Genomic DNA, 12,290 nt, shown 5'->3' with positions numbered 1-12,290 from the left:
GAATGGCAGCGCCTGCACCCGATCCGATGGACGGATCGGCCTCGGGGGGCCAACATCACGGACTCCCTGGACAGGTAAGTGTCCTTATTAAAAGTCAACAGCTACAGTGTTTGTAGCTGCTGACTTTAAAGCGGTGTTCCACCCACAATTTTTTTTTTTTTCAGCTTCCGTGTCTTTTGGGGGGCAAGGTATTGGTTTATTAGTTGGTCATAAATGAGCCTATGCTTCTCAGCAGTTATGTCATTATGTTGCTTGAGGGAGTATTTGACTACCTTTAGGGTTCAGGAAGGATTTCTTTCTTTTTATTAGAAATGTATAAGGCTTTTTGACTTCCTCTGCATCAAATGTAAGTATAGGGTTCTAAAGATGTAACATGTTTTTAATTTGCTTTGTTTAATTCAATGGATGAGTGTCTCTGGTTTTCAAGCTAACTGACTATGTAAACTGTAAATTTCCAGGCTTTGGAGGCTTGTAAAGATGCTGGGTTGGTCAGATCAATCGGCGTGTCCAACTTTAACCGCAAACAACTGGAGCTGATCCTAAATGCACCCGGACTGAAGTATAAACCTGCCTGTAATCAGGTAACTACAGTGAATAAAATAAGAAGAGACTTTAGGAAACCTAGCATTTGTATAGAAAAAAAAAGGTAAATTGATTGACCTTATCTGGCCGGTTTGCCTCCACTCCTCCGCTGCAGCATGCTAGACAATACAGCTACATCTTAAAGCGGGGGGTCCACCTATCTATCGTTTTTTTTTTTTTTTTTTTTTGGAGTTCATTCACAAACTTTTCTTCTCATGATTATCTACTCACATGTTCTGTGTAATAAGTCCGCCTGTGTCCGATTTCGTTGTAAAGAATAACTTATAAAATTCACTGAAGGCGGTTTCCATCTTCATTGTGGGCATTTGAAGCCCACAAGCATGTATTTCCTGGATGCGGTGAATGCTGTGCTCCCAGCATTCACCGAGATGTTGTGATGACGCTGTTGCACAATGCATGCTGGGAAGCCTGAGACTAGCTCCCAGGGGACTGTGGGAGGTCTGTGAGAGGCTAAAAACACGCCTACTCCCATGGGAGGAAAACCAGGAAGTGCTAAGAAGATTAGAAAAAAAAAGGTAATTACGGCGATTTAAATTTTTGTTTACACAGCATGTCAGCATCTAGGCAAGGTAGAGAATGCATAAAGATAATGTTCAAAATTTGGGTGGAACCCCGCTTTAAGCTCTTCCTTCTTACCTCTTATTGGCTGGGGTGTCCTCTATCCTGGCAATGCCTGCAGACTTCTTGCCTTACATTGTTCTTGTATCTTTTTGCACCTGATTCAAAATTCACAAGCCCTGTGCATGGACTTGTGATGGGTTTCTCCACATGCCTCACTATCTGTCCTTTGCCCATATCTGTGTCTTGATCTGCCTGTTGCTTGAACTGACACTTGCCTGTATTGACCACATCTTCTGCCTACTGCCTTGTCCGACTTTTCTGCATATCTCCCCGACTAAGCACTTGCTGGGACCATTAGTGTAGCCCATTAGTGGGGCTGCTGGAAATAAGTCTCCATTACCTTACATAGTTACATAGTAGGTGAGGTTGAAAAAAGACGCAAGTCCATCAAGTCCAACCTATGTGTGTGATTATATGTCAGTATTACATTGTATATCCCTGTATGTTGTGGTCGTTCAGGTGCTTCTCTAATAGTTTTTTGAAACTATCAATGCTTCCTGCTGAGACCACCGCCTGTGGAAGGGAATTTCACATCCTTTTTACAGTAAAGAACCCTCTACATGTTTAAGGTTAAACCTCTTTTCTTCTAATGTTAATGAGTGGCCATGTGTCTTGTTAAACTCCCTTCTGCGAAAAAGTTTTATCCCTATTGTGGGGTCACCAGTATGGTATTTGTAAATTGAAATCCTATCCCCTCTCAAGCGTCTCTTCTCCAGAGAGAATAAGTTCAATGCTCACAACCTTTCCTCATAACCAATATCCTCCAGACCCTTTATTAGCTTTGTTGCCCTTCTTTGTATTCGCTCCATTTCCAGTACATCCTTCCTGAGGACTGGTGCCCAGAACTGGACAGCATACTCTAGGTGCGACAGGACCGAAGTCTTGTAGAGCGGGAGAATTATCGTTTTATCTATGGAGTTGAGCCCCTTTTTAATGCATGCCCATATTCTGTTTGGTTTTTTAGCAGCAGCTTGGCATTGCATGCCATTGCTGAGCCTATCATCTAATAGGACCCCCAGGACCTTTTTCATCCTAGATTCCCCCAGAGATTCTCCCCCCAGTGTTGGATTCCATTCATATTTTTGCCACCCAAATGCATTATTTTACATTTTTATACATTAAACCTCATTTGCCATGTAGTTGCCCACCCCATTAATTTGTTTAGATCTTTTTGCAAGGTTTCCACATCCTGCAGAGAAGTTTTTGCCCTTCTTAGCTTAGTATTGTCCGCAAATACAGAGATTGAACTGTTTACCCCATCCTCCAGGTCGTTTATGAACAAATTAAATAGGATTGGTCCCAGCACAGAACCCTGGGGGACCCCACTACCCACCCCTGATCATTCCGAGTACTGCCCATTTATCACTACCCTCTGAACTTGCCCTTGTAGCCAGTTTTCAATCCATGTACTCACCCTATGGTCCATGCAAACAGACCTTATTTTGTACTGTAAATGTTTATGGGGAACTGTGTCAAATGCTTTTGCAAAATCCAGATACACCACGTCTACGGGCCTTCATTTATCTAGATGGCAACTCACCTCCTCATAGAAGGTTAATAGATTGGTTTGGCAAGAATGATTCTTCATGAATCAATGCTGATTACTGATAATGATACTGTTCTCATTACTAAACTCTTGTATATAGTCCCTTATCATCCCCTCCAAGAGCTTGCATACTATTGATGTTAGGCTAACTGGTCTGTAATTCCCAGGGATTTATTTTGGGCCCTTTTTAAATATTGGTGCTACATTTGCTTTTCTCCAATCAGCTGGTACCATTCCAGTCAGTAGACTGTCAGCAAAAATTAGGAACAATGGTCTGGCAATTACTTGACTGAGTTCCCTAAGTACCCTCGGATGCAAGCCATTTGGTCCCGGTGATTTATTAATGTTAAGTTTCCTAAGTCTAATTTTAATTCTGTCCTCTGTTAACCAAGGAGGTGCTTCCTGTGATGTGTCTTGAGGATAAACACTGCAGTTTTGGTTACTGAAGCCCCCTGATTTCCTCGTGAAGACTGAGGAGAAGAATAAATTCAATACCTTTGCCATCTCCCCATCCTTTGTAACCAGATGTCCTTCCTCTTTCTTTATGGGGCCAATATGGTCTGTCCTCCCTTTTTTACTGTTTACATACTTAAAGAATTTCTTGGGATTTTTTTTGCTCTCCTCCGCTATGTGTCTTTCATTTTCTATCTCAGCCGCCTTTATTGCACCCTTATATTTCTTGTTGCATTCTTTATAAAGTCTGAATGCTGATGATGATCCCTCAACCTCAACCTAGTATATTTTTTTTTTTTGTAAAGGCCTTCTCCTTTGCTTTTATATGCGTTTTTACATTGGAGTTAAGCCATCCAGGACTTTTGTTCGCTCTTTTAAATTTATTACCTAATGGGATGCATTGGCGAATGCCCTTATTTAATATGCTCCTAAAGCAAACCCATCTCTCCTCCGTGTTCTTTGTTCCTATGGTTTTATCCTAATTTATGCCTTCTAGCAAGGTTCGTAGTTTAGGGAAGTTGGCTCTTTTGAAATTCAGTGTCTTTGTATTCTCCTTATGTTTCCTATTTGTGTGATTTATACTGAAACCAATTAACCTGTGATCGCTGTTTCCTAAATTGCCCCGTATTTCCACATCCGTGATCAGGTCTGTATGGTTGGTAATCAGTAGATCCAGTAACGCTTTATTTCTAGTTGGTGCGTCTACCATCTGAACCATGAAATTGTCTGCAAGACATTTAGGAACTGGCGAGCCTTAGACGAATGCATGGTTCCCTCCGCCCAGTCTATGTCTGGATAATTAAAATCCCCCATTATTATAACACTTCCCATCCTTGCTGCTAATCCAACTTGTGATAGGAGATCCGTCTCCCCTCCTCCCTCAGGTTAGGGGGCCTATAGCATACTCCCAGTATTATTTTACCCTTAGCTTCATTCCTCTGGAGCTCTAGCCATAAGGATTCCACCTCCTCCCTAGCTCCCTTAGTGATGTCATCTCTCACATTCACTTGTACATTATTCTTGATATATAGGCATACCCCTCCCCATTTTTTACCCTCTCTATCCCTGTGATAAAGGGTATACCAATCATGAGAGCTGTTGAACCAGGTTTCTGAAATTCCCACAAAATACAAATCCTCCTCATACAACAGTATCTCTAGTTCACCTATCTTGTCTGCTAGGCTCCTGACATTGGTGAACATGTCACGTAGTTTAGACAGGTCGCATATTATCCTCTTATTGGGTGTTCCGAGATTGCAACTGGGACTTGTTACTATACTTACCTTGGGTTTATGTGCTTTAGTCAACCTACCACTAATGCCCCCAATACTACCCTCTGGAATATGTTCCACGCTGACTATCTCTACTTCTGGGCCCTCACCCATCGCCTAGTTTAAAAACCCCTCTAACTTTTTGGCCATCTTCATTCCCAGCAAGTCTGCACCCTCCCCATTTAGGTGCAGTCTGTCCCTTCTATATTACTGGTGACCGACAGAGAAGTCGGCCCAGTCCTCCAGAAAGCCAAACCTCTCCTTACGCACCAGCTCCTCAGCCACTTCCCTCTGCCTTTCTGGTGTGGCTCAAGGTACCGGTAGTATTCCTGAGAATACTACCTTGGAGGTCCTTTTCCTCAATTTAGCTCCCAAGTCCCTAAATCGTTCTTTAGGACACTCCGTCTGCCTCTGACTTTGTCATTGGTGCCAACGTGCACCATGACAGCCAGGTCTTCCCCAGCCCCTCCCAGTAATCTGTCCACCAGATCCGTGATGTGCTGAACCTGAGCGCCCGGTAGACTACATACAGTTCGGCGCTTCAGGTCTTTGTTACAGATTGCTCTTTCTGTCCTTCTAAGAATTGATTCCCCTACCATCAGAATCTGTCTTTCCTTTCCCTTCGCTCCCCCCCCCCCACTCTCACTGGAGGAGTTCTTTCCCCGGCAGCTAGCAGAGTCCCTCAGCTCCTGCAGTGCTGGTCCCTGACTAGTTTCACCAATGTCACTCAATGGAGCGTACTTATTGGGATGCTCCAGCCCTGGATCGGCCTCCCTGGCACTTCCTCTCTACCCTTCCTGACTGTCACCCATCTGCTCTTTCTTAGTGCCTGAACCTCTTTGTCTCCACCTGCCTCTGTGCTGGCACCTGCCGTGTATGTTCCTGGCTCTCCTTTATTATGGAGAGTCTTCTCAGTGCTGACAGTTGCTTCTCCAGATTCAGAACCTAGGCTTCCAGGGAAACAATGTGCTTACATTTTGCACAGCAGTATTCGCCCTCGATTGGATGATCAAGAAACGCATACATGCCACAAGATGTACACCGAGTCACCTGTTCAGAGGCTGCCAGGCCCAGGTACCAGAGCACAACAACAAACTTGGGCTCAGTCTGTGGGTGTCTTTGGAAGAATTGTTCCAGTATTTGAACACAGGTGGGTAGAGGGATGAGGGTGCAGGATACTCCAAAACATAAGCAGGTGCAAGAGGACAGATTCACAAGCAAAGACCTTCAGGAGCAGCCTTAAGTATTGCTGGAGGTAAAAGGGGATAGCCAGCTAGTCTGAGACTCTGTAAGAGCAGTCACAGTCCTTGTAGCAACCTCTGGCATCTAACCCCCAAAGGACAAGCACACCTTGAGACCAAGGTAAGGTCCTACTCACAATGTCCAGAGACATCTCCAACCAGCTTCCCTACAATACACTTCAGTGAAAGGGATCCTACTCCAGTACAGCTTCCAAAGGTAGCATCCTCCAGAAAATGTCTTTAAGTGCAGGGTCCCCCAGGCCCTTCAGCCAAGCACAAGCACATGCTGAGGCCTGACAACAACAGCTCTTCAATAACACAGGCTCCAGAGGGAGAGGCCCCAGGAGAGAGAGAGAGAGAGAGAGAGCTCTGAACAGACCCTCCCAAACAACTATCTTCTCCGCAGCCCCACCTTCTGTGCCTGCCCCCCATGGATTGGCTAAAGTTAGATAAATATTCATAACCCAGTGGCTAACCTTCCTACTATATTTCTGAAAGCTTCTTCCAGAGACAGGCAGCAGCAATCAACTTCCAGGCTTAGAGAGACCTGACCAGACCTAAAAAAATAATTGCTGCTCAGCTGGGTACAGCAGAGCCAAAACTGAATTTAGCCAGCCTAGAGCAGGAGCACTACATTTATTTTCTTTATCCCCAGCAAATATATGAATCTCCCAAGTACCACACGCACCCTTTTCATTTTGCCTTTGCTCAGCCACTTCTTCTGCTTGGCCTGAAAATATGCCATTGTGCAAAGAGTAAAGAGTGCAGAGCCAACCAAATACCCCTAGGTCTGCTTGCCTTAAGAAAACAGACAGTGCTATAGGCCGAGGATCAGCAAGCCATTGATCCTGATCTACCAGTTGACCACAGGCAGTCGGCAAGTAGATTGGAAACACAGCCCTGCATTGCCGGTCCTTTCATTCCTTCAGAGCGGGACATATCACAGTATGGTAGCTGCTGGAGTTAACTATTCACATTACCCAGCAGGTGATTGGTTGATAGGAAGCTGGGTGGTCCTAGCAACCAATCACTAGCTTGTTCATGTGAAAAGTTAATTCTGGCATCTCCCACTTCCACCTTCCATCCAGTACTATGACACCTCTCGCTCTCCTCTCTGCTGCACAGTGTTCAGCAGTATAAGGTAAGATACTGCTACCTACAGTGTGTGTGTGTGTGTGTGTGTGTGTGTGTGCGGGCAGAGGAACCTGATGACAGTGGTTTGGGGGAAGGGCACAGGACACTGCTATGGGGGAACAGAGGACACTACAGGAAGTGGAGGGGTGGTGTGAAGGGGGGCAGCGGGCACAGGGCACTGCTATGGTGGGGGCTCAGGACACTATGGGGGGGGATGTGATGCAAAGGGGACAGAGGGGAAGAGGACACTACAGTTGGGACTGGGATGGGGTGATGTGAGGAGGGGCAAACACTGCTTTTTGTTTTTTTTTTTTTAAGGGCTTTCCACCCCCACCCTCACCTCTTACCTGAGAAACTTTAATTTCCTCCATGTTGTCCAGGTGGATCTCAAACTCTGCTATCGGTGAAGTCACACTTGCCAGTCATGAAAGAAGAATTTTTGGAACTTTAAATGAGGTACAAGGGGCCATTCAGGTCCCCTCCTCTATCCCGGTTCAATATTTGATATCTAAAAGGAGAGCAAGGGGCGGCACTTTACATGAAGCAGATAAATAAATTGGGTAAAAGACAGCTTTTAATTGGTTCAAATTGTCATATATTTACATATTTAATTCTTATGCATTTTGCTATATCTCAATAGTTTTATATTTCATTAGAACCTAATATTGCACAATAGTATACCTTCCAACAAGGAATGACATATATTTACAGATACATGGATTAATTAATGCATTTTTACACACATTGCAGTTGATGCCTATACAGAGTAGTGACCCATTAAAGTGTCACTTAATGGAGATGAAGAAAGATGAAAATTGGTCTAAAAGGTACGTCCATTACACAGTTGATAGATATATACACATATCGGTAGTTATAAGCTCTACGCGTTTTGGGGCCTTTTAGCCACTCATCGGGAGCAAAACCATAGTGATCGCCTATAAATAAAAAGGACAATCATATTTAAATAATCTAAAGGGGTTGAGGGAACAAGTGGGCAAATGTAGAATATGAGAAACACATATATAATATACATTTAGCCCACAAACTTACATATGCATCTGCGCAATGGTGGTGCAGCCATGAGAATCACAGACCAGCCAAAAACAACACATCCAGGAGCTGAGGGGGCGTAACAGGACGACAGCAGCCAACACAAACAGCACCCCGAGTGGGTCATGATTGGGGTATTGCCCACATTATCAGCTGTATACCATCACCCAATACCCAATTACCACCTTACCAAATTACAATAATTAAGCCAGACAACTTGTTTTTGGGTTAAAATGGCCATAGCAGCCTCTTTATTACACAAAAAACAAACCATAACAAAACTTTAATAAAAGAAATAACTGACTTGAAAAAACTGCATAGGATTATTGAAGGCACCCTTGACTGCTCAAATTTCTGTATCTGGCACTACCTCGCCTATTACGGCCCCCAGCTGTGCTTTACGCCAGCTCTGGGACAAATTTAGGCAAATTCACCAGCCAATACAGCCAACTATTACACCCGCCCTTATTAGAGCAGTTACACCCCTACCATAGATGGGCCCAACCCATCTTTTTCCAAAGAAATTCACTATCCCCGCCTTCAAAAACCCTACGACCTCTGCCAAGACGCCTGGCGTGAAACCTTACGCCTGGGCGGCCCGCCACACCCACAGAGCACTTTGAATGCCGTCTTGCAAGCCCAGGAACCAAAGATCAATCCCTACTGCATTCAAATGAACCCCGTCCCCTCTCAAGTACAACCACGGATCCTGCTCCAATTCCCTCTGACGAATCGCCAAACCACCGTTGCGGACAAAAAATTTTGCTACAGCCTTATTGATCTTGATCCTGGCTCTATTAATCCGCTCCACAGATACAGCCAAACGCCAGGAGGCCCTGGCCACCATGTCCGACCACACTACAATTGTGTCCGGGAACAGGGTACGCAATCTTAAGAGATCATATTTAATGTCTCTGCATAATTCCCCGGAGCCCCAAATCATTTCCTCCCACATGAAGTAGAAGCACGTCAGGGGGCCTGTCAAGCCTGGCGTAATGGTGCACTTCTGGAAGAACCCTCGACCACAACATGCCCCTGACCCCGATCCACCTGATCCTGACCTGTTCTCTGGAGAATCCCAACTGACGACCATCCTGCCTAACCTCAGCCCTCTTAGCCCCCCAGAAAACGTAAGAATTGCCCAGGATCCACACCAAACATTCCGAACCTGTAAAGTAACACAAAACATAAACAACACAAATCCCCAGCACCAAAACACACGACAAGAAACCAACAATTGAACACCCACAACATGTAAGAAAAACACAAGAAACAGAAACACACGTAAAACATGATCACCTTCCCCCACTTAACCATGCTTACCTATGACCTATCCAATCTCACAATAGATGAGGCTGCACATACAGTCGAAAACGTTGTGACTCCCATCTACCAAGTTGATGCACTAGCTTGTCTTCCAGGCCCCATCGGGCCGCTTCGGTGGCCGCTCCAATTCTGAAAGAATGGGAGGAGTAATTCTGTGTCGAAAAACCCGCAGCCAGGAGACACTTCTTGAAAACAGCCCCAAACTGAAACCTAGACAATGCAAACCCATTACTATGTTGGAGCAAAGGACTGCGGTCCGTGCCCCTGACCTCCAACCATTCCCGAACTGCCCGAACAGGGCACAAGGGCGAGCCCCTTACCTCCCCCAAAGTAACCCATGCACCTTTACCACCTTGGTCAGTTTTGGACCTGCGAATTAAGAGACACCACTTCACCCCTAAGCACCACATCAGCCCAGTCCAAACCACCACCACCCCAGTTTTGACTTGCACACCAATTCTCCAATTCTGAACGCCCCAAAAAACGCCAAAATAAATGCCGTTCTAAAAAGCGCAGCTTCGTAAGGCGAGGAACAAACCTCACCCATGACACCTATGATAGCCCCTAGCATGCTGAATGAAACCGGGCGGCGGGAATCCCTTGTGTTCTTACCCCGCCTGTAGCCCCACAAAACCCGTTTTACCAAAGCATGCTTGGTAACATCCCCAACCCCAGACAATTGAAACCAAACAGCCAAGCCTGACATTTTCTGACCCAATTTGGATGCGAAAACTCCACCTTCCACATTCCTGCCAATTAATTCTAGCACCAAGCACAAATAGTCACCCTCGCTAGCACATCAACCTACCTCCCGTTCAAGTGCAAGCCACTCCCCCCAAACCTTCTCATATGCGGTCCACGTAGCAGTGCACACCGAATCCTTGATGAGCCTTGTTACCGTTCGAATGCGATGTCCCATAAGTGGTCTGGGCAAGGCCTGCCATGTCGCTCTGCCCCCGGCGCCAACATTCTGAATCTGTCCCACTGTAAGCGAGACAAAGCATCCGCCACATTATTGGTGACACCCGACACATGAACAGCACGAACGTAACAATAACAGCACTAAATGCCTCAGAAAACGCACCACCGGTGGGCAAGAAGCGGAAATTTTGTTAATAGCCTGTACAACCCCCAGATTGTCACAGTGAAAAAGAACCCGTTTGTTCCTAAATTCTTGCTGCCAAATTTCCACCGCCGTCACAATGGGAAATAGCTCCAACAGCACCAGATTACCCAGTAAGTCCGCCTTGCACCATGAGTCCGGCCATTCACCAGCACTCCACTGACTCCCCAAGATTGCTCCATAACCGACTGCCCCGGCATCATCCGTAGAAAGCTCCAAGTCGCACGCAGAAACCATTTCATCCATCCACAATGACCTACCATTGAATTGTGCCAGGAACAACTGCCATACCCGCAAATCGTCTCTGTGTGCCTTAGACAAATGCACAAAATGGTGCGGTGCCTTGACCCCCGACGTGGCCGAAGCCAAACGCCTGCAGAAGATCCTGCCCATGGGCATAATGTGGCACGCAAAATTCAACTTGCCCAACAATGACTGCAAGGAACGCAAGCGAATCTTGTTGCTGCCGAGGGCAAAGGACACTGCTGCCTGCATGTCCTCCACCTTATCAAAGGGAAGCCAGCACTCCATGCACACCGTGTCAATCACAATCCCCAGAAATTTAAGCGTGGTGACCGGCCCTTCAGTTTTTTTCTTGCGCCAAAGGTACACCGAATAACTCAAAAACGTATTGCAACGTGGCCAACAGAATATGGCACCCCCTGCCCGTCAAAGGGCCAATCACCAAGAAATCGTCCAGGTAGTGAATTATGGAATGCAAACTGGACACATCCCTCACCACCCATTCCAAAAAGGAGCTGAATGTTTCGAAAAGTGAACAAGATACGACACAACCCATAGGCAGGCAGAGATCGACAAAATAATGACCCTCCCACATGCAGCCCAACAAACGGAAGCTGTCGGGATGCACCGGAAGAAGGTGGAAAGCCGATTCTATATCCGTCTTGCCGAACTTCCGAACCCAACTAACCGCCTTGTCAAAAGATGCGTAAGAGACCGTACAAAACTCGCGGTCAATGGCATCATTAACCGACAAACCATGCGGATATGAAAGGTGGTGGATTAACCGGAAAGAATTGGGTTCCTTCTTGGGAACCACTCCCAACAGAGAGACAACCAACTCCGCTACAGGGGGCGTTTCGAAAGGGCCTGCCATCCTACCCAAAGCCACTTCCTTAGCCAATTTCTCCGACACCACCGAAGGGTGTTGTCGTGCCGACAACAAATTAGCAGGGACAGGAGGAACACCGGATAAAGTGCAAGGGATCCTAAAACCTACAGAAAAACCATGTAAAAGAAGCCGTGCCGCCGTTTGATCAGGATACCTACTTAGGAATGGAGCCAGTTTTTCCACCTTCACCGGCGTCCTCCCTCTTGCCAGCTTCACCAGACTTACCTTTGTTTTGTTTGAAGCATTTCGCAAGTGGATGAGATCCCCCGCAGCCTGAGCATTCATGTCGGAACCAGCATGATCCCCTGAATCTACAGTTCCCTTAATTGAACTGCCAACAGAAACCTTTCCGCTTTCTGGCCGATGGCGACGCGGTTCCTGCTCCCCCACCAGCCCCCCTGAAAAGGGGGTGTTTGTCGCCCTCGCCTGGGTCATCAACTTCATCAAGCTGATATCCTTGTGGTCCCACCTAATTGATGGCCTGAGCGACTTGCGTTGACGGAATTGTTCATCGTAACGCAACCAGGACACTCCCCCGTACACCCTCTGCGCCTTGCCAATAGCATCCGCGTAACAAAACAGCACGGAGCACTGACCTGGAGACTTCTCGCCGATGACACTGGCAAGAATATTGAACGCCTGTAGCCAATTCCCAAAAGTCCTGGGAATAAGCCGGTACTGCCTCTTCTCCTCTTCCTCCTTCTTACTCTCATCCGGCTTGACCTTGTCCAGGTTAAACTTTTCTAGGGGTAACAGGGATAATATCTCCACGTACTCACCTTTCCAAATC

General features: G+C 46.3%; 1 protein-coding gene across 1 annotated transcript in view; it reads left to right on the top strand.

Moving 5' to 3' along the window:
- LOC141132855 (aldo-keto reductase family 1 member C1-like) overlaps positions 1 to 12,290 on the top strand; it is a 108,777-nt gene that overhangs the window by 67,725 nt on the left and 28,762 nt on the right. The window contains exon 5 of the mRNA XM_073621776.1: positions 459 to 581. Within this exon, the coding sequence (XP_073477877.1) occupies positions 459 to 581 (123 nt within the window). The remainder of the gene's footprint in view (positions 1 to 458; positions 582 to 12,290) is intronic.

Source organism: Aquarana catesbeiana, linkage group LG03, assembly GCF_042186555.1.
Source record: "Aquarana catesbeiana isolate 2022-GZ linkage group LG03, ASM4218655v1, whole genome shotgun sequence".
NCBI lineage: Eukaryota > Metazoa > Chordata > Amphibia > Anura > Ranidae > Aquarana > Aquarana catesbeiana.
The sequence above is the reverse complement of the archived record's forward strand: the minus strand, read 5'-3'. Positions and strand labels throughout refer to the sequence as shown.